The sequence below is a fragment of the Centruroides vittatus genome, unplaced genomic scaffold (assembly GCF_030686945.1).
Source record: "Centruroides vittatus isolate TY-2023 unplaced genomic scaffold, ASM3068694v2 contig_3118, whole genome shotgun sequence".
NCBI lineage: Eukaryota > Metazoa > Arthropoda > Arachnida > Scorpiones > Buthidae > Centruroides > Centruroides vittatus.
In genome coordinates this window covers 107,059-131,695 of record NW_027122009.1, presented here as the reverse complement: position 1 = coordinate 131,695, position 24,637 = coordinate 107,059, and the positions used below count along the sequence as shown (strand labels likewise).

Here is a 24,637-nt window from a genome sequence, read left to right as displayed (position 1 = left end):
GAAATGAAGCTAAGAGTGACCACACCTACATTCTGTGGAGATATTTATCATAGTAGTAACCAGGTCTAAGAAGTGTGATACCGGCTTGGATGTCGCCCGGGTTAACAAGGTCCACATTTGTGGGTTAGGCAGATGCTCACGCTCAAAAAATAAGCCACAATCTCCCTTGGTTACCAGTGGTGAAAGCAGTGCCAGTTTAAGCATGGCTACTGCAATGCCTTCAACATATGTGAGGAACCAACCTAGCATTGGTGTTTCTGTGACAATGCATCCACAGACCACAAAGGCTGGAAAACCATGCCAATGGATGAAATGGACAATAGAAATGAATGAATTTACGTATTTACTACACCATTCGTACTTACTACACCATCACAAAACTGGAAACAAACATGACAGCATACAGATACAACTACACATAGATTCACACAACAATATCCTCAACTCACTGTCACCAAACAAAGGGTTGTTGATCAAAAAAGAACAATTATACACAACAACCTTATTCCACAAACAACACTTGAACTTATCAAACAACAGGTTGCTGATCAAATACATCAACAGAGAGAAACATTTAACATTAATGAAGATCACGTAACCTGCCAGGATAATCCAGCAACAAGCACTGATAATAGCACATGCACAACTACCGAAAAAAAATCAAGTAGCAAATATAATACATCAAGAACTTGCAAAGAAACACAAATTGTTAGACATCCACAAATCATACAACAAATACATTTAACAAATACATTCAACAGACAGTATTGGAAAACAACACACAAAATATACTATGACAGAGTCATAATCACAGATAAAACAATTTACCAGAACAGACCAGACATCACACTCATTGACAAACACAATAAAATCACATACATTATAGACATATCCATTCCAAACACCCACAATGTACAAAACATGTGCACTGAAAAAGTCAGCAAGTACACAGAACTTGCCCAGGAAATAAGGCATCTGTGGAGGATGGATAGGGTGCTTATAGTACCTGTCATTTTTTTCCTCTACAGGTGTGATACCACACACGACACAAAAGCCTGGGCACATTACAATTGAATAGAAACACATATATCACACTACAGAAGGCCAGTATATTGAATACATGTCATATTTTTAGGAAATTCCTGAATACAGACATACACACACCAACAGCTTATTTAATTTTTGTCTTGTTTTGGTTGCTATGCCTTGACTTGGTCCAGCATAGTACACAGCAACCAGTGTCAACCAAGTATAACTCACTAAACCCAACATAATAATAATACAGACATAATTTTCAAAATTTCAATGTTAACTCAAAAATCTACAAGTCTGAATTTAATAAATTAATAATGTAAATAATTTAGTATCTAAACAATGTTTTATGTATTCATAAATCAAGTAATATGAGTATGTTTATTGTTATGTTATTTTATTTACATTTCTTTCTTTTTATTTTCCATTATTCTAAATTCAGGAATCAATTTTGTTAAACTTGACAGCTATCATAATACTTTCCAGCTTAGTTACTGATTTTTCATAATAAGGATTTGTATGTGTCCTTTTCTATTAAGTCTAGTTATGTTCAGCATAACTAGACTTAGCAAGAATTCTGTGTTACTGAACACAGCCCTAAATTCTAACTGTCTGTATATATGGGAATTGCATTTCACAAAATACCAAAATTTTTTATCTAGTTGAATATGGGAATAATTTATTTAATAAATAGATGGATAAAAAAAATTACTTGAGAGTTTAATAGCAGATATTGTAAACAGTTTAAATTTTAAAATTTTGTGTTATTTACTCTGATACTAGTATTTATAAAAGATGATTGTAAAGCTGATAAGATATGCTTTAATTGTTCTGGTCAGATGTGATGATTTAAATATGTTAGAAAGTTCCATCTTAAGTTATTACTACTTAAGGATTTGTTTTTTCTTGTTTTCTGTTTTTTTTCCTAATCAGTTTAATTAAGATTGTGTATTTTTGGACTTAGAATTATTATAAATTTAGTACTCATGATTTTCATGATTATTAAAATTAGCATAATTGTATGTTATTAAAGTTTTCATTATCTTGAACTCAGGTGATAAGTGTTTTATTAATCCAGTGAAGTAGATATTTTATCGTTACATTCAATTTTTAATTAGCTTTTTGATTTTATTATTTAGCAATAAAAAGTTAATAGTCTTACAATTTTATATCTTTAACAATTTGATCAAATAAAGAAATAATGTATTTCATAAGTTTAGTCTGCCAAATGTAAATAAGAAATATCTGATAAAATTTTGGATTAAAAAATAACAAAGTTAATTAGAATAGCCTGGGCCGTGTTCAGTAACATAGAACACCTAAGTTAGAATTCTGAGTGGCTTAGTGGGCAAAGCTAAGAATAGATAAAGGAAGCTAGTGGTGGGAGGAGTCAAGCAGTAGTAAGAAACGAGTTCAACATTACAGCATAACTAGACTTAGCAAGAATTCTGTGTTACTGAACACAGCCCTGAAAACTGAAGTTTTCTTTCTTCTAGTGGACTTCTGAGTCCTAAATTTTAACTGTCTGTATAAAGTGTCAGTTTTAATATTAAAAACTGTTTATTTTAATATTACAACTGTTTTTAATTATTGCTGTTTTGATTTCTGTTGATTTTTCAGTTAAACAAAAGTAAATTAAATGTTTGAAAAACAAATGAATTATACTTTAAATATGTTGTTTTAGGTACAAAATGAAAAACGAGAAAGAGTAAAAACTCCAGAGCCATTAATTTTGCCTGATACTGAATATTGGGATGTTTTTGTATCATATTTAACCAGCACCAATGATATAGCTGTTCAACTTATTGATTACTCAGTAAGTATTTAAAAATAACAAATTTAGAAATAGGCACAAGGTTTATAATATGTAAATCTGTATGCATGTGTAAGCAAATTTGCTGAAAAAGTATTAGAGCTTTAAATTGTTTTAATTCATATGTAGCTATAAAAAGTTTGTTTTTTTTTTTTCATTGGCAAGTAGATTTTATTTGCTGAGAAAAATGATAAAAAATTTTTCAGGAATGCATTGTTGAACATTATTAGAAAAATATTCAGAATAAATAAACATTCAACAATTGCCTAAATGATCGGGCTACAATTTGACTATTTTTAAATAATTAATACAAATTAATTTGCTACTAAGCAAATTAATTATTTTAATTAATTTATTAATTATTTAAAAGTAGCCTAATTGTAGCCCGATCATTTAGGCAATCGTTGGATATCTATATATACTCATCAGGCTTTACAATGTTTGTTATATTGTTATATTTGTTATAATGTTTGTTATATTGTTATATTCAGAATAATTTAACTGTTTAGAAATATTTTACTTCTGAACAGTGCCTAATTATTTAATTTTACAAATTTCTGTAAGATTATGTCCTAAATGTCTGAATACAGAATATGAAATATGTCTGTATACTATTATACATTCATAAATGATTATAGAATTATTTAGAAGTTTATAGAAGTATTCATTTATTGAATAAAGATATAGTTTAATTTAAAAGTGCTTTAATGGAATTAGATCTGCTTGTAGATTTGATCTATTAGTGGAAGAAACTTTTAAATCTAGTAGTTTTTTTATGATGTTTGTTTAGATCTTTAGAAAATTCAGTTTAGTATACAGAAACATAGGTTTTTTTTTAAATCTTACAGATAAAGAAGTGTTTCTTGGCTAAATATGTAACTAATAAGAAGTAGAACTCACTGTGTGTGGCATTACCAAATATTTTTCTTCCGAGTGCTTTCGATGAATGTATTTCCATCGTCTTCAGGCGAATAAGAGATTTTTATATCGAACATGAACGTTCGAAACAGAAAAGGACACATACAAATTTAAACAAAACAATTTTTTGGATGACATTCGATTTTCAAATATGTACAATGTTACGAATGTGACGTAATATGGCACATGCGTGGTACTGTTTCCCGTCAATGATGTGACAGATGATGTAAATCGCCATTTAATCGTTTGCATAAGGCGATCCAAATATTGGGCAGTTCCAGAGTAGGTGCATTGCACGTTTCCAAGGTTGTTATGTATAGTGACTTCTATATAAAGAGGAGCTTTTGGTCACTGCAGGTCCTGAGTATAGTAGAGTAGGTCCATAACGGGTTGTAATTCGTGTTGCGTACCCTTCTTGCGAGTTCAGTGCTGCATCTTCCTTTCGCCACATCATCCTGGTGTTTGGTTAAGCGGGTAGCCAACATTCTTGCTGTGGCCCCAATGTGTCTCGTATTATTCCTCGTTATGGGATTTTCCAATGGAACCACATAAATTCCTGACTTCTCAAAGACTGGGAACTTGTCTCGGTCATTGCAGAGGAGTCTGTGCAAGCTAGGTAACGGAGAAAGGGGCAGGAGCAGACCATATTGTCTAATAAAGCAAATGTGTAGAGAAAGCGGACCGAGGTATGGTGATACTGGTTGTACAAACGTAACTTCCCTCCTGTTAGTTAACGTGGTATTTGGAAACATCGTCTTGACTTTGTTGAGTACATGTGTGTACTTAGCACGCAAGAAACTCACTTCATGTACCGCTAAGCTAATGTTGTTTAATTCATTGTTTATAAGCTCTTCGGTTGATGGCAGCAAGAATGCTCTCTCTCAGTAGGGCAGCAATGGCAGCATTTTCATGAAGTGCAGTCTGGAATGCATTTGCTGGGATGATGTACGGTAGCATATTAAACTTGCGTTGAACCGAGAATAGTAGTGTTTCCGAGGATCTATGTATGCACAGATCTAAGAAAGCTTTAGACAACGTGGTCTGCTCCTGCTCCTTTCTCTGTTACCTAGCTTGCACAGACTCCTCTGCAATGACCGAGACAAGTTCTCCATCTTTGAGAAGTCAGGAATTTATGCGGTTCGTTGGAAAATCCTGTAACGGAGAATAATATGAGATACATTGGGGCCACAGCAAGAATGTTGGCTACCCGCTTGACCGAACATCAGGATGATGTGGCGAAAGGAAGATGCAGCACTAAACTCGCAAGAAGGGTTGTGTGACATGAATTACAACCCATTATGGATCTACTCTACTATACTCAGGACCTACAGTGATCGAAAGCTCCTCTTCATACGAAAGTCACTATACATAACAGCTGGGAAGCTCCCCATCCTACAATTTCTCCAATTTAATAGCAAATGTTATTGTATTTCTAGGGGCAGGAATGTTGATATTAATGGAACCATCTTTAAAGCCACCATGTTTGAATTAAACAAGCCTGTATCTACACTCCCACATCCTGCTTTAAGGAAGGGACTGTCTCCTCGAGTTACCTCTACAGAGATTGAAGCTTTTACAGATGAATCCAAATCAACGGATGGCACAGCAAGTGTCTTTGTGATCTTTAAGGCCAGTGAAGAGGTCTACAATGATTCCTTTGCTCTACACCCGGAATGCTCTGTCTTCCAAGCTGAGATCTTTGCTGTATTGATGGCAATGAACTGGTGCAACACTAACTTTGTGAACAAACTGATAAACATCTTCACAGACAGTGCCGCGACTGTTGCTGTTTTGGGGAATAAAGATAATACTCACCCTATTGCGAACGACATCTTTGCTGCAATTTCTACGTCTTCTAACAAGTATGCCATCAATTGGATCAAAGGACACAGCGACATTCCGGGTAATGAACGGGCTGACTTTCTGGCATGAAACGTTACACCTAATCCTGATACTCCTCCTGCCTACAATCTCATTCCTAAGTCAAGACTTAAATACTTATCTGGGACAATGCCTTGGAGAACTGGCAACTGGATTGGGACAAGATCCCAGAATAACACATAACAAGACATTTTATCCTAAAGCTCAAGGAACGTGTTCACAGCAAATGGATTCAACCCACACATGATTTAGCCCAATTTTTGACAGAACATGGGCACTTTCGTATTTACCTGAAAAGGTTTCACCACTCTAATTCTGACTGCTGTCAGCTCTGTGGGGTGCGGGATGGTGTCATGCACTATTTATACAACTGTCCTATGCTGGATGACAACAGGCAGAAGTGCATGCAGCATGCCAATATGAACAATATAGAGTGGCCAGTAAAGCCTGATTTTTTTCTTACAAAGCAACAGCAACTTTAACTTGCTAAAGAATTTTGTTTTACTCTACTCTATTAGACGTGGGATCCGTTGACCTGCTCTCTAGTGATCTGATTCACTCTAGCCTTTGATGCCAATGTATATACATGCCTTGCTCTGCTATTACAGCATTTTGACTTTGATGTACTGTACAATTATGTTATTTTAGTTATAGTGTACTTCTATTTTTATTCTTTTATTTTTTTTAATCATTTATTTAATTTATATTCTTATTTCTGTTTATTTTAATTCATTTATTCTATTTATTTTATTCATTATTTTATTTTATTTTACTTTCCTTTTTCTCTGCCATTTTACTATTGTATCCCTTGTATGACTTACAGCATGTATCTACTATGTATTTCTCTGTACTTCTGCCTGGCTGTGCTCAGCGGTGCCAAAAAATAAAGATTATTTTGACTGACTGACTATACATAACAACCTTGGAAATGTGCAATGCACCTACTCTGGAACTGCTCAATATTTGGATCGCCTTATGCAAACGATTAAATGGCGATTTACATCATCTGTCACATCATTGACGGGAAACAGTATCACGCATGCGCCATATTACGTCACATTCGTAACATTGTACGTATTTGAAAATCGAATGTCATCCAAAAAATTGTTTTATTTAAATTTGTATGTGTCCTTTTCTGTTTCGAACGTTCATGTTCGATATAAAAATCTCTTATTCGCCTGAAGATGACGGAAATACATTCATCGAAAGCACTCGGAAGAAAAATATTTGATAACATCGTACACAGTGAGTTCTACTTATTAATATTACTTGGCATGAATAGCATACTAGACTATATTAAAAAATATCTAACTGCTTTACCATATTGTATTACATTATATAATAATATTTTATCAAAATTAGTGCAAATGATAGTATAATTTAGATATAATTTGTGAATTTGAAATGAGTTAAATAGTTGATATATCATAAAAATTTATAAATTATTTACTCTTAGTAAAGTTTATATTATTAATATGAAATCTGATCAGTTATTTAAGACTGAATTTAGTTTAGTCTTTAGAAGAGAATTAAATGATAATTGAATTTCTAGATGTTGAGTTTAATATTAATATTAAATAAATGTCAAATTATTATGTTTAATTTTTGACATCAAAGCTTAGAAGCATTGGTATGTCATTCAAAATTTGGTTAATGTGAGCTTAGGCATACAAAATGGTGGCCGGAAGTGCCACCATCTTGTTTGCACATGCAAATGTGCAAACAAGATGGCGATTGTTGAAAATAACCTAAACACGCCTAAATTTAATCGTTTTTAAAACTAATAAATTGTTAAAATGTAAATTTGCTACTTACTTTTTCCCCTCCTTTCGGTTACTTTTCCTACTCTTGGACCAGAAACGAAAAACAAAAAAGTCATCATACGACCTATAAATTCTTTCATGGACGATGTGAATTACGGGTTTCTATACATCAGTGGTTCCAACCAAATTTGCCTGTATTGTACATAAAATTTACTCCTCTTAAGAACTGCAATCTGACGATTCACATCACTCGACCTTTCATCGACAATAGGCAGCGTCGCCATAGAGGTTGGCACCTGCGATCTACAGCCACATAGCCTTCCCTGTGTCGTTCACGTTGTCTTTTGTGTCGGAAATCACTGTTAGATGTCCTTTGTTATGACAAATTTACCACGTTTAACACACATTTGCACACTATAAATGCATATTTAAATCACGTTTAAACACATTAAGCTCACATTTGCACAATTTTAAACAAGTGTAACACATATTTAACACATTAACACACTTTAAACACAAATTACAACCGCATATACACCCTTTAAAAAACTTCTACCTCACTTACACAATGTTAACACACCTTTTACACACTTTTATGACATTTAACACGCATTAAAGACATTAATGACATGTTTATCATGTTAATTACCATTCACAAACTTTCCTTCTCAATAACTTTTGTCTTCGAGTGAATTGTACACACTTTGAAAAATACACAGACACTAAAAAAAAAATAAAACCCCGTACATAATCAGACTACATCGCAATCAAAATTCTAAATTCACGTTATTCCTCATGTATCCAGAGCAAAATTTTTTTGATGGATATTTGTATACGGATGCATCATTACTATCAGCGCCATCTACATTTCTTTTCTAAAAACACTTGCCATTGAGGCTACCGGAAGCGCCGCCATTTTATATACCTAAGCTCACATTAACCCAAAATTTATATATATTTAGTGTGGATGTGTTTGGGGAATATGTTAGTATTGTATAACACATCAATAGAATGAAACTTTCTCTAGTTCAATTTTTGCTATATATATTGTGTACACACACACCCCACACAAAATGAAACTTCTAATCATGAATCTCTGCTTAAATCAAAGTGAATTGTCAGTTTTGGCAAACACTGTGTAGAATGTATTTTCAATAAGCTGAATTAGTCAAACTCCAATCCAACTTCTAACCAATTTAAGTTTACTAAGTTCTGCTAACCCTTTCAGCAATTTTTCAGCAAAATTTTATGAAGTAGTTTTTAAAACAGCTGGGTAAGCAAGCCAATGACAAGTTGCCAATTTAGTGGAAAATTTGCTAAATCTAAGTTTCCTATAGCATCATCAAGAATATTAATAAAATGTTAGCTCTTTTTCTTTTTTCATAGCAAGCAGAGAGGGGATACTGCAATTACTAAAGTTTATTTTAGTATTTTGTTTTTTAATTTCTATTGGAGAAGGTTTTATGGGACATTATGGAAGTACTGGATTCAGCACTAACCTCTATTAGCATGTTATGGACTGCTTTACAACATATATGGATTCAGATTATTGAATTGATGCCAAGGCAGCAGGTTCAAGCTGCTAAAAAGTAAGAAGTGAATCAACCAAATATTAGAAGGATTGTTGCAATTCAATGAACACTTAATGGATAAGAAATGTGTGTTTGAATTTAAGTTGTTTATTTAATTATTCTTCTAAAGCTAAAGTATAGAGACTGAAAAATTTTTAATAGTTGTAATTTGGTAAAAAATTGTGCATTTATTTTGTATTATTTAAAGCAATAGATACTGTTAATTTATATTTCATCGATCAGTTTGAAATTTTTTATTTTAATAGGAAATATATGAAAAACTTATTAGTGAAATGCATGAATATTACAAAGATGAAAAGCCTATTCAGAAAATAATTGAAGGACAATTATATGCTGCATATTGGGATAACTGTTGGAATAGGATTCGTGCAGTTAATGTAATGGAAGAATTGGTAAGTGTTTTAATATATTTGCTTTTTTATACAAATATAAAGATCAATAAATCTGATTTTTAGATTAAAGCCAAACAATTGCCAGATTACATCAGGCTGTATTAATGCTACTAACCACTAATTAAATTAATGTAGCAATATAGCATTAATATAGCCGAATTTAATCCAGCAACTATGTGTTTTTCATAATTTAAATATTTTCCAAATTCATATATTTTTATGCATATTTAATAACTTTTTCATGTTAAATTAATTATTCTCAACCTAGAACCATGTTTCTAGGCTGCCATGTTGGAAAATGAGACATTAGAGGGCCAAGGAAGAATTTGAGTAGTAGTATCAAATTAATAGCCAAGCATATTGAAATGCAAGAGTAAACTTTAGCAATATTTTGGTGACTTTTTGATCATATTTAATCATAAAGCACTGGCAATGCTGAATATAACTCTGATGTCACTGGACATCATAAATTCATTTACACATTAATCCTTGTGTTTTTCTTTTCTATTTTCTATTGAAATATGTTACAAAATAGTAACATATGTTTTTCACTTAATGGATATGAGGAAACCACAAAAATAAATTATGGCCAGAAGGGAAACATTAGCAAAAACAGGTTGAGAATTACTGATTCAAATAATTCTTTCATATAATATGTACTGTACAGTACATTGTATATTTAACTAAAAATTAACTGTATTTAACCATTCATATTTTGACTCTGCAATGCTCTCATTGAATTTGATTGAAAGATAAATTTTTGTTTTGTTTTGTTGAATTTTCTAACTTTTTCATTAATCATAAATAAAATATATTAGATGGTTTTTTAATCTTTTGATGAAGTATATAATTAGCAACATTTAATACAGACATTTATTTTAAAACCAATTTTAATTATTGCTTTATGTATTTTCCCATTTTCTGGATTTGTATTTAGGGTCTGAGATTGCAAAAAATCAAGAGGATCATATTTGACACAATTACAATATTTTCCTGTGTTCTATACATAACAACTGGGAAAGTGAAAAGATTGATAATGGCAACAATAGGATATATTTTAGAAGTGATAAGTTTACACACAAAACTAACTTCAAATGTAATTAATAATTAATTGATATTATATTATATAATCGTTTTAGAGAAATAATGATTAGCAAAAAATTTTTAAATGGATACTCAGGTCATTTGTAATCATTTATAAAAGTTTTATAAATGTAAGTTTTAGTTTTATAGTTTTATAAATGATTTTTTTCATTACATACCTTGTATTACCAGAAATCTTGAAAGTTATCTTTTATGCCATGGTTAGTCATATATGATTTATTTCATATCTTTCAAGACAACTTCTGTTTTCATTTAAAATTTCCATTTATATCAAAGTGTAGCATAATATGTTCTGTGAAATTGATTAATGTTAATTATAATTTCTTTAATTTTAAATTTAACTTTAAATAATAATAATAATAATACAGTCTAACTCAGTTATAACATCATTGGATGTAACGACAACCCTAATGTAACGTCAAATTTTTATTGGTCCGATGAGTTTACTATATTAGATAATGTTAAAAGACCCACTTGTAACGACATAAAACCCTGTTTTTACGTCATATTTGAAGCACTCCCAAATTTACAAAATTAGATTACAAATTTTATTTCACAAAGAAAATACTACGTGTTTAGATTTAGGGTCAGAGTGTACTTCCTAGAATGACTGTGGGTTGTACTTTCACCACCTGACTTCGGTGGGGTGAAGTTCACTACACTTTTAACAACGTGGTTATTATGTACTCATTTTTAAATTGCTTTATGCTAAATTGTTAAATATTTTATTATTTTTAATATAATATATTACACAAATAGTTTATAAAGTAGTAATTGAATTATTTTTAATTGGCATACATTAGTTTAAGCTTTTGTTGTCTTTTGATTCAACATTATTCTCAAAAACCGGAAGTTCCGTCATTATTGAAACTTAAGACAAATAGAAATTTCTTATAAAAGATAATTTTTGAAATTTTTAATTACATAGATGTAAACTTAGACATAATAATGTAAATAAAGTTGATTTAAACATGTAGTTTGCATTTTTATACATATGATGATAAATTTATTATGATAATAATAGACCTCACAGATAACAACACTCTGTTATAACATCAAAAAATTTCCGGTACCATGGATGATGTTATAAACGAGTTAGACTGTAATACCTTTTAGATAACTTTAATTTAATTATAATTTCTTTAAATTTACTGTTTAATTAATTTTAACATTACTTAAATTAAAATTTTAATTTTTACAATGGTTATTTTATAAAATTTATCTTGATCAAAATACTTTTTATTTTATATTAAAATAGTTAAATAATAGATTGATAGTTAGAAATTATGAAACGTGATTTGTAGTAATTTGTAGAATACTAGTTATAAATCTTATTCAATTATAGTTTTTTAATTAGTTGCCATTGTTGACAGGTTTTTGAAATTTTAATTTTATTGATTTACCTTTAAATTTTATAATTAAATTATTTTAATTGCAGGCAGAATGTTATTTTGTTGATCATGGAGATTCCGAAATTTTAAGTGTTAAATGCCTTTATGAATTAGAATCCAGATTTGCAATATTACCATTTCAGGTAAAAGTCTTATGGATAAATTTATGCTTTTAAATACATGCATATAATTACATTTTTAGTAGAGAAAATAGTTATAAACAGAGAGAGAGAGAGAGCATTTTTCTGAAAAGTATATAATAATTAGCCTGTTAACTGTGGTTAATGCTAGCAATAATGAATATATTTAATAATAATTTTTTTCTGTAAGCTTTATAATCATTAGAAATTATTTTTTTGTGTGTAAAATAGGGCTGGCAGAAATACAGTATTAACACGTAAAAACACGTAAACAGATGATGAAAATCTTCTTTACTCGCCATGTCCAATCAGCGGGAACAAACTATTCTCCACAGCATAGACGACCTTTCCGCCAGCCCTATTTTACAAAGAAATCTTTTATTTTTAATTGTGAAGGAATTGTCACCTGTGGACATTTTAGACTGTTTTACATAATTTGGCAGAGGCGTAGCCTCTAAAGAAAGGTCGTCTCTGCTGTGGAGAATAGTTTGTTCCTGGTGATTGGACATGGCGAGTAAAGAAGATTTTCATTATCTGTTTACGTGTTAATTAGAAATTATGTTAATGCTTAGTTAATAATTTTACATGCTTTTTAGAATTCTGTTTTGTGACATAATATTTATTATAGTAATTGTAATGATGAAAATGCAGCAAGTGTTTGAATAAAAAAAAAATTATAATATTTCGGAATAAATATATTAGATTGTGAAATCAGTATCATAAGTATATCAATGAAAAAAGAAATAATAGAATTGAAATATTAAAATTTGATATTGTTGTTATGCAATCATTGTTAAATATTGCATAACAACAATATTTTGCAGTTTTTTTTCCCCCTCCCTACTTCTTCGAGATTCTCACCAAAAGTGACTCTTTCTCTGTCTGTTTGACCCCAGGGCCCCACACCGTCTTTTGTTCTACTTATTTTCGTGGAAAAGATAATCCTACCCAAGGGCAAAAGGGTTAGACGGCTACACTATAATCGAACAAATATGTAATAACAAATTCGAATTTAAACAGTTGGAACATTTGGTTAAAAAATCGTAATATGCAAATATTGAGCGTTTGGAAATTAAGTTATTACCATCAGAAACAAAAAATCATATCTGAAATAGTACAGTAGAAGCTGTTCTTCCGGTTAAACCTTAATGCTCTCTCTCTCTCCCCCATGGGGGAATTTCGAAAAATCCCTTCTTAGTGTGCCTTCCCATGGTATACCCTACTAAAACGCAGTTAAAAACAAAAAATTACATCTAAAATAGTAGAGTAGAAGCCATTCTTCCGGTTAAGCCTTAATGCTGTCTCTCTCCCCCCACAGGGAATTTCAAAAAATTGCTTCTTAGTGTGCGTTTCTATGACGTATTCTAACTGTGTACCAAATTTCACCTCTAGGTTCAGTGGTTTGCTCTAGGCAATGATGAATCAGTCAGTCAGTCAGGACAAGTAGTTTTATACAATCCATACTGGTAATCTTTTAAAGAATGCAAACATATCTGAACAATTTTCTCTACTGAAATTTTAGATTCTAATGCATAATTGAGAAAATATGAAAGAAAAAAGTTTAACCTCATTAAGAGAAGAAATTTTTGTTTTGGTGATGATTGTTAATTTATTTAAAACATAATTGCATGTTAAATATGATAATGATAAAAAAATAATGGTATCATTAATAACAAAAAAACAAAATTCACATGGAATTTGATGGGTTATTGGTAAACAGTTTATGATAAAAATAATTCCTGTTAAGTATGTTTGTGTTAACAAGGTTCAACTTCATAAATGCAAAAAGATAAGATTTGTTCATCAAATTATGTTTTATATGTTTTTGAACTTGAATATTGTCTTTTCAATAATATAAACAACAGCATCTCTGTTGCCACTGGTCCAAGCTGGAACTGATACAGAATCACTGTACAGTATACATACTCTTTCAGTAAGGTATAGAGGAACACGATGAACAGTAAAAGGCCAATACAAAAATCTAATTATAAGTTATATGTAATATTTTATAGTCTCATGTTTATATAAGTTTTATATAGTTTGTGGATATATTATATGTATATTTAATTTTGTAAATTTATGGTATGCACTAAGCTTATCAAAAAATATCATTTTGCTGAATTTTCAGTGCATTCTAAAATAGAATTCTTTATAAACTTTCAAATGTAATGCTTGAATTTGAAGCAGGCTTCTGAAATAAGCCAAAGACATTTGTATGTGCTAATAAATTACTTTGCTGGAAAAGTGTGTATGGTGATTTGTATTCAATTGCATTTTTTATTTATATCATAATATTTTTAGTGCTAATAATTTCATATAAAAATCTCTCTTGCTCTCTCTCTGTTAGGTTCAAACCTGCCAGATTTAAATCTGACAAAAGCCTGATTCTTTTCATATTCTGTCACAATATGACAGAATCATAAGAAATGTTTAATGCTGATTCAGTTAATAAAAGCATGCCTTATAATACCTTCAATGATTTTTTTAACAAATTTGAATTGATAAATTAATTATTTGATTATGTATGAAAAAAATTCAAATTTAAATTAATAAAATTGTGAATTATTTAAAATTTCAATTATTTATTTTGAAGGACCTAACATTTTTACTAGTAAGTTTTAATTGGCATAAATTACGTTAATAATCTGTTATCCCTTGCTTAATGCAGGATTTGATTAACATGTGAAATCAATTGATGCAGTCCCTTTATATACATGGCAGAAGTTTTAATTTACGTGACTTTACCCGCTGTCTTTACTTAACATAAATACCATTTTTTGATGTAGGATCAAGGGAGGATGCAGTAGGATTAGCTGCATTAATCAAGGGATACCTATAATTAATTTATCTGTGTTTTTACTATTTGTTTCTTTTAACATAATTTATTTGGAATTTATATCTGTTGAAGAGCATCTGTTGTTAATTTATTTTAGGCAATAAAATGCCAGTTATATGGGCTCATAGATTATGCTGACAACAAAATCATGCTGCATCATTTAACTGATAAAGATTTAATATTAGGAAAAACGCTAGTTGCTGAGGTTGTTAATAGGTAAATTTATTTAAAATTTTTGATAATATATATTTAATTTGACTGGAATATATTTTCATTACTTTAACTAAACCTTGGAAGTTTATTCTGAAAAAGAAAATGTAAGATATATGCATGCAAATTTATAAAAAAAATTTTTAAAATATGTTAATGATAGTCCTGTATTTTTTCTAAATAATAAGTGATATTCAATTGTGTTATTGAAATGAATGAAATAATAAATATACAAATGATAGCTAAATAAATTAAGTTTTGGATTTTTTGGCATACATGTCACAATACAAAACTAAATATTACTGAATGTTTTTAACAGTAGAACATTGTCTGTTGGTTAAAAATACTGATTTGTATCTGGTGAAAGAACATTCAACATTACAGGAGATAATGGGAGCATACTTAAAACACAGTTTCCTAGACTGTTAGTTCTTCTAGGGTTACTATAGAAACATTTTCTTTACCTTTTACTAAACCTGCAATAAGCTTCAAAGCAGTGTATTACATCTACAAAAGCATCTTTGCTAGTCACTAAACTTTTTCACCTTTATGGCTATTTCCAAACACAAGAACCCTGAAAGATGCAAAATTGCATCAGAATGAAAATGGAAATTAGTTTGAATGTACCAATTTATCTCGTATCTGATTTTTCTGAAACAACAATCATGCTGCATGTATGAGGGGAGAACTCCCCCTAAAAAAATTCTCTTCTCGAAGGGATGGTGGGCTCCTTCTAATTCAATCTTTCTGCTTAGGTGAATGTTCAATGAACCCATCTGCATCTATTTTCCAGATGGCATTGTTGTGAAAAGCTATATTTGGCAATAGTAAACTTTTTTCAAAATATTTCTGTTTTTCTATCTATTTTTTGATGTGAGAGGGACTGTGCATTGTTCCTCCAGGTTAAAAGATTAACTATAATTTTTGTCTGGAAGTTTTGAGAAAGTTGCACCAAAATTTGTGGAAGAAACATTTTCCACAAATCTTGATGCAATCTTCACTAACCTTAAGAAAATCATATATACCAAAAAGCTATTGTAAAATTTTTCATTCATTTACTTTTTATGTGATTTTGAAACTTGATAATCATTTTGGCAGAAACATTTTAAGCATTTTGGTGACTTGAAATTTTTTTGTTTTTACTTTACTCTTTTAACGTTTGGCTATATTCAAGCTTTAGTTTTTAATTAACAATTATCTGTCCATGTTTCTAGTGCATCTTCTCCACATAATTTAAATGTCTATTATGATGCTTATTTTCTTTCACATAGAAAATAAATTCTAAAATTCAAAATGATTTGTCTTGGAAAACAAAACCAAAACTCCAGAAGTAATGCATCTCGAGTTATGGCAAACAGGGTTTCCCACCATGGCAGCGCTCTTACTGAGCATTCAGCAGTTTTTGGCCCAAAACAATATGACCCTGTACTTCACTCTCCTTATTTACCTGATCTTTCTCCATTGCAACTTTTTGTTTCCTCAGATGAAAAAGTTCTCAAAAGATAAAGATCTTCTGATGTGGCAGAGGGGAACCTAAAAATGGCAGAAGCACTAAAAGACATAAAAATTGATGAATTCAAAAAGTGTTTTAAGCAGTGGGGGGAAAAAATTGATAAGTGCATTTCATCAAACAGAGAGTACTTTGAAGATGACTCAAGTTTGAAAATGTAAAAATAAATACATAACTTTTTATAAACAAATTTCAGTTCTTTTTTCTTTTTGTATAATATTGGCCTCTTCTCCATGAAACTCCATAACTACATTTTTTACTGTTTCAAAACTATGGCATAATATTTAACAACATTTAGTCAAGAGCTCCATTGAGTAATGGAGATACCAATGACTATGAATTTTCCATAGTTTCTACAGAAGTCACATATAAATTATGGACTTACAGAATATTCCTCTAAAAAACAGCAGAACGATCATTTACATTCTCAAACAAGTGTGCTAATTCAACAACACATTTAGGTATTTTATTCATATAGAATTGCTAGTATGCTGAATCTCAAATCAGTCAGTTCATACCAATACTGTGGAATTTAAGCTGAACAGGTGAATATGTCCAGTTTGCAAGTGACTAAGGGCCTGTTTAAAAATTGTTCCTATGCACTTCTGAATTTCATGGTTATACTAATTGACAAAAATTACTCATGTTTGCTTCTAAAAGTGACATGTGATCTTCTGACATCACAATCAAGCATACTGGAAAAACCCAAGCAAAAGGACTGTGTAATGTGTTTATGATGTAGATGAAATGGTGGATTACATCAATTATACAAATTTTATGCTATTAAATGATAAATATAAAATTTATTTTTAAGATCCATTACAGAATAATTTATAAATGAATAATCAAAATTTACAAATGCTACAATTAAATGGGGTTTTTTCTATTTACGTGGTATGATCCAAAAGTTCAGGGACTGCAGTAATCTATGACAACAAAAGCATGTATTTAAAGTTGCAGCGTATGAAATGGATTCTACCAAACCACCTCTGTGTTCAGGTTAATTTCACCCATGTCATGTGATTAAACCGTGAGCGCTGCTGTTTTTTTCCAGAGATAGTTACCTTTGTTCTGTGACATAATAAAAGTGGAGTTTCAAGAACAACCTCCAACATTAAATTTTGTCAGCGTTTAGGTAAAACACCTTTGGAGACTTTAAAATTGCTAAGAAAGGTGTACGGTGATTCTACCATGGCGAAGTCGAAATGTTGGAGGTTGTTCTTGAAACTCCACTTTTATTACATCGCAGAACAAAGGTAACTATCTCCGGAAAAAAACAGCAGCGCTTGAGGTTTAATCACATGACATGGGTGAAATTAACCTGAACACGTAGAGGTGGTTTGGTAGAATCCATTTCATACGCTGCAACTTCAAATACATGCTTTTGTTGTTATAGATTACTGCAGTCCTTGAACTTTTGGATCGTACTACGTATATACAGTAGATCATCGATTATCTAACCCCCGATCAACCATCACATCGGTTAACCAACCGTGTTCAAGTTGGCAAATTCAAATGTCCGCTAGTGATGTGGCGCTACAATATTTGGCTGTCTTGGCTACTTCAATATTATTTTTGTTAAATTTTTGTGTGTTTTAGCTCTCAACACTAGCTCGACCATGAAAGGGAGACCAGTATTTAAACCAGGCTTAATTTTCAATTTTTCCTTTATTTTTGTATTTATTTAGTTCAAAATAAAGAAATAATTTTTAACAATACAATAGTGACAATTATTATTTTTTTAAAAAATTTGTTAGGCTTAACATCAATGAAAATTCAGTGCGAAGTAGGTTAATAGTGATATACTAATTACATGGGATATACTAATATACTCTACTAATAATGTATTTTTTCATACTTTTCGGTTATCCGACCAATCCCAGTCCCCAATTGAGTCGGATAATTGATGTTTTACTGTATTTAATTACTTTAGATTAATTTTATAAATTTAATTATATTTTTCTCTATGTACAAAATACTTTACTTGAAACACTTTGTCATGATGATTTTATTACAAAAGAAAAAATAAAGCAGCAGCACAAGAAATAGATGAATTATCACAAAACTTTTTAATTTGGGCAAGCAATTGAAGCTCCTTAATAATAATATTATCTGAAGCAAATTATAAAATTATAATTTGAAAACATTAGATTAAATTTTAAAATAAAATAAAAATCGTTAATCAATAGTTTATAGAATATCTTAAAATTGGATTAATAACATATCAGAAGTGGATGAAAAATTGCTTCTCTGCTTTCCAATTGCTACATATGCTCATGTGCTACTGATGGCCCTCTTCTGAGGTTGGCATATTTGAAATGATAACTGGTTGTGGTGGGAGTGGAAGATTGATAAATTCTTGAATAATTCCACTTTTTTTACATGCACAATTAGTTTATTCACATTGCAGTATTTTCTTCTTGTATTCTCAGCTACTCTCCATTGGATGTGAAAAATGTTTTAAATGTTCTCATTTACACTTTTCAATAAAAGTACACAACTTCTTTATAACAGTTGTAACAAAAAACAGAACTTTATTTTCTTCACAATGTGGGCAACACTGGCACCTGACACTCAACAAAGCATGAAACTGACTCTGATGAAAAGTATGTCAGTACTGACGTGTGAGTCAGTATTGACTCACACGTCAGTACTGACACACACACAAAAAGAATCTACAAATTTTTTTGTTTCCTTGTTTTAAGCCGGGAAAACCTCATCCATATTCTTAAGGGATTACAAAAGACATTCCTGTGTCAATTTTAGTTTAGCTTCATAACTCAAACATTGAAATGAATTTATATCACAAATTAAATTCACATGAAATCAAATAATAAATTGAACTTAACATCACATGTAAGTCATGTAACATGTATTATTTTAGAATACCACAGACACAGTTTTTGACTGGCCTTTTCATGTAATTGCAGCACTAATAACAAACAGTAAAAATGAATCATAAAGTGTCATTTGGTCACATCACACTTGTGTAATGATTAAACAGTTTTGTAATTGTTGTTTTATTGACAACTTCCATCAGAAGGAAATATGTTTCTCCACATCCATTCATATTCAGAGTTTTCATTATCATGTTTGCTGTTGCATGACTTACACTGTTCCTTGTTTCATCAATACTAAACAAAATTATTTTGTTTTTTACCTCTCAATGATTATTGAATTCTGTCAATGAATTCTATTGATTATTTCACAATAGCTTTTTGGTAGATATGATTTTATTAAGGTAAATTCATCTGGGATGTGCTTTCTTGTATATTTTTTTAAAAATTTCTGAAAACATAATTATTCAATTTGATAAGAAGGATATCTGCTGACAGGAATGCTGAACATAGATCTATGTTAAATTGAGACATCTTTATCTGTAGTGATACTCAAATTATCCCCACTGCTACTTGTCAACAAATCTCCCTTTTGGTTTTTTTACAGTAGCAATTTATATGTTATGCTAAATCATCTCAAATAATCTATGACTATAAAAGATAATGACAACATTGCAGAATATTATCCCAACATTCCAGGCCATTGTTTGTTGGTTGTCACCCTCAATTTTCCGAGAACTTGTATTTTTCAAGGAAACCGAAACGAGCTTTGGTCTTTTTATTTATTTATTTAAGCATTCTGGTACAGAGACCCTGATGTGGGGATAGTACAAAACATAAGTAAACATAATCTTACAAGATAATATAAACATGTTCCACAAATATATTCAACAATTGTAATAACATAATTACAAAATTCATAAACTATTAATATCATTCTAAACTAAATACAATCAGAATACAAAACTTAAAGAACTACATGGGAGAACTATTTAAAACAAATTAACAACCAACTAGGCTAAAACTTACCTAGAAAAAAGGAAAAACAACAGTTGAAACCACTTGTTCAAAAGAAAATCGGATAGTCTCCCAAGCAGTCCAAGCAACCACAGATTAAATAGTAGGCAAACCACACCCTAAAACATAACTTACATAAAATAACTACTACTTTTGCTTTAAGCCTTGTAAAATAAATCAAAATCAGAAATAACTTTTTTAAACTGATTAAATGAAAAACAGGGAACCCCAAAAGTCTCCTCACGTAATTTTGACAAAAAAGTACAAACAGCAATAATATGAAATGCATCCAATGGCGAGTCAGTCGCACCACGTATTCAAATATCTCTTCTAGTAAAAAGGAAAAACAACAGTTTAAACCACTTGTTCAAAAGAAAATTGGATAGTCTCCCGTGTTTTTTTTGCTCATTTTTTTAATGAAAATTTGTTTTTAAATGTTGTTTGACTTGAAACAGCTTACCTGTTCTAATTTTATTTTTCATATATTTACAAAAATGTATTTTTCCATCAATTGAAATTAGATTTTTCAAATCTAAGATTGAATTTACCTACAAATTTAATTTATTAGCTTTTGTTGGCATCATCTTTTCAACTTAGTACACTGGCTACTTAATTAATACTGGAATTATAAAAGACTGAAGTATTTATTTCTGTTCCTTTATGTATTGCACGAATTTTAGATATTTCATTGTTGCCAGATCATGGGAACTCTCCACATTTGTATTCTACATCACATTTTTTAAGATTTGTAGAAAGTCTCATTTTCTATTTCTGTTATTTTGATGCAGTGCATGTCATTAATTTGTTTTTAATATTTAGTCTTACTACTGTGTCTTAATAGCAAGTATAGTGATCACCCCTTTTTCAGGTCCTTTGTACACATCTGTAGTTACTCTGTACACCTATGTATACCTACTCTTTCCTATACTTGTAAATGGGTTAAAGTCTAGAAAATTTATTGGTTGTGCTGTCATTCCTATGTAATCTATTTATGTTTTGGATCAGTAAAGTTTCATTTTCTTACTGTTCAACAGGTTTTTTTTTCTTTTGTATGTGGGTAAAAAGCCAAGTATACAAATAAAAAAAAAAGATACAAATTAAAACATTTTGATGTTGAACAACAAAAATGAAAAAAAGTAATATATTTGTCATTTCTAAAATATTTCATGTCATTATTTGCTAAAGTAAATATAATCATTTCATTCACAAAAATGCTTATTTTGTGGAAGATATGAAATCCTTGAACTATTTGCATGCACTATATTGTAATATCAAAAATATGTCAAAATATACTTTCATGGCATGGCTCAAAAACTTTACAAAGCCATGAAAAAATTTACTTTTATGCATTTTCTTAAGATATAAAGATGTTTGGAAAAATATGCATTTGCATGAACTTCCAAGCCTTACTTACATTTTTGTTTTATATGATAGATCCTTATTTTGTGACTGCAAAATAAGGATCTACTATTGATTGCCTTCTATTTTTTTGATTATATGAAATTATATTTAAGTAAATTTTTATCATGTAGTTTAAAATTATTTCCAGAAATAGAATTTCAGTTCAAATTTATGATACTGAGCTATAGAAAATTATGTAGTGCTGTTTGTCCAAGAACCAATTAATTGTAAAAGTGGGAGTTTATTGTATTTGATTTCAAAATATTAATAATTTATTTAATTACATTACAGAGAAGAACCAATTTCTTTAATATTATATGATACATCAACTGACGAAGATATCAATTTGAATCAGTATCTTATAGAAATAACTGAAAAAGAAACAATAACACCAAAATTACCAAAAGTAAGTATAATGTAAATGTTTTAATATTACATTGTATTACAGGAAATATTAATGTTTGTTGGTGCTGTAAAGAAAAGAAAAATGGTCTTATATAAAAAATGTTTGACATAACAATCTAGTAAATATATATAGTTGAACCTGTCTATTTTGAATCTCATGGGCACAAGAAAAAAATTTGAGATACAGTTTTGAGGTAGATATTCCTACACGGTAAACAGTAATAGGTTTGATTGAAGGTATGGTATTTTATTAATATAAAAGCAAGTACATACCTGCATTAGGTAGGTATAAATACAACATTTTTGACTTATCTTAACAGTAATAGTTTGTCAGTGGGTAAAACCACTGAACACTAGTAGTTAGTTATGAGTTTGCATTTTGCCAACAGACTCTCCGCATGAAGTTTTCTGGGTTTTCTTCACATATGTAACATTTAAACAGGTGCCAGTTTCCCATAGAATGTCTTCCGGGAAGCATCCCCCTTGGTAGATCACCCATGTGTCACATTGCCATAAACAAATTAAACAAACCAAACAAAACTTGTGTCTAATTAGAGAAAAACAGCATTAATTGCAACTACATACTTTAGTAAAGTAACCATGTTTGTACCTAACTTTTGGTAATAAATTGATTTTGTTGTTTACCTTGTCTTTGTTTTATGGACCATCAGAGATTGAAAAAGAAACAGCCTACATATATGAATGTTAGCTAAAAAAAAAAGTTGATACTTGTTGTATCTTGAAATGTGATTATCATTTATGATAATGCCAAATTTTGTAATTGAAAACTTTGATTACTAACTAGTAAATTAATAAAAATTAAAAGTAATGACTAAATTCTATATGTCTCCTTGTTTATTTTGATTAATGTAAATTTTTTTAATTTATGCATTATAAACTTTATAATTTTTGTTGTTACAGTTTTAAACTAAATTTTAATTTTGCAGATAGGTGGTATAACTAAAGTTTATCTTAGTCATGTTGATAACAATGGTGATATATATGTGCAAGTAGTTGGACCTGCATTAGAACTATTACAGAATATAATGAATGAATTTAATACTCAATGTGAAGTAAGTGGATTATACAGTATAAATATTAATTTTATTATATTGAGAGCACTTTTTTCTATAAATAATTTTATTATTAAAAAGATCATTTAATAAAACTAACTTAAAATTATATATAAGGTTGTAGCTTGAAGTATATCATTCAGGAGTATCATATATTTAGGAAAAAAATTATATTTTTCTAGTTTTGTAATATGTGTTAATTTTTACACTGAGAGAATATCAGTTTTTCAAAAACATAAAAATGAAAAAATATCAGGGTTAATGTGAAGATTATAAAATCAATAATAATTAACTATTCATGGATACAGTAGTTATTGTAAGGTTGCCGACTGGTGGGGATCAGTTAATTTTGTGTCGGGATGAACCTAAGGGAAGTTTGCATGTGGGTGTGGCAGAGGAGGCAAATGATGACAAGCGTTTTACATAAGAAAACCCGTTCGTTGGATAACATTTATGCTTACATCGACAATTGACAGTCCCCACTTCTCTACAGTCCTTCAGAGTGGCGAGGATTTCCCTTCCGTCGAAGCCTCGGGGCGGACGAGATGAGATCACTGGGCAGATGCTCGCAGAGATGCTGAGCCGTCCTACGTTGGTGGCGACACAACACAACACAGATCACGGCTTTTTGCGGGATGCAGAGGAGACTCCCCTCCGACCTTGGGGATTCTGATTTTTATAGTTTTTCGCTCGCTATTCCAATTTCCGATTGGCCCCTCATCCCCCTTCCCGTTTTCCGATTGGGCCCTCCTTTGTTTCTAGGCGAAACTCGGGACGGCTCGGGTCACGGAAAAGGTCTGATTCGGGGTGTCCATCTGGCGCCTTTTCGACCATTGTGCTCGGAAATTGTTGATTAATTTAAAAGACTCGAATTCATAATTTAGTTCGTTAATTGTGATTTCTGTCATCTAGGAACTTTTACGATCAAGTGCGATGTTTTTCTGTCTATCAAAACTGTCCCCTTTTCTGAAGTTGTCTTCTTAGATTGACTATTTATGAGCACTCGAGTCAGAATTTCACCTATTTATGGGCTTTCGTGTCAGAATTCTACCCCTCCGTTTGATATAGATGGGTCGTTTTTAACACGTGTTTTGGCACGTGTTCCGACACTCGTTTACATTTTGTGTCACGATGTCTAGATCAAGAGTTTTTTTTTCCTCTCTCTCTCTCTCTCTCTCTCTCTCTCTCTCTCTCTCTTCTATATAGTCTATTGTTATGATTTAAATGCAAGAATTTTGTGATTTACGGACCTCGTCTGCAAACTCATATTATTTTTAGCTGTAACAAATACAGGGATTCTTGGTGTAGGTTGTACTGATATG

General features: G+C 30.6%; 1 protein-coding gene across 2 annotated transcripts in view; it reads left to right on the top strand.

Moving 5' to 3' along the window:
* The window catches only part of tapas, a 191,314-nt gene that overhangs the window by 113,049 nt on the left and 53,628 nt on the right, over nt 1-24,637 (top strand). For both annotated transcript variants that reach the window (XM_067267916.1, XM_067267917.1), the window contains 6 exons: nt 2,717-2,848; nt 9,245-9,391; nt 11,934-12,029; nt 14,960-15,078; nt 22,129-22,243; nt 23,190-23,315. In XM_067267916.1, the coding sequence (XP_067124017.1) occupies nt 2,717-2,848; nt 9,245-9,391; nt 11,934-12,029; nt 14,960-15,078; nt 22,129-22,243; nt 23,190-23,315 (735 nt within the window). The remainder of the gene's footprint in view (nt 1-2,716; nt 2,849-9,244; nt 9,392-11,933; nt 12,030-14,959; nt 15,079-22,128; nt 22,244-23,189; nt 23,316-24,637) is intronic.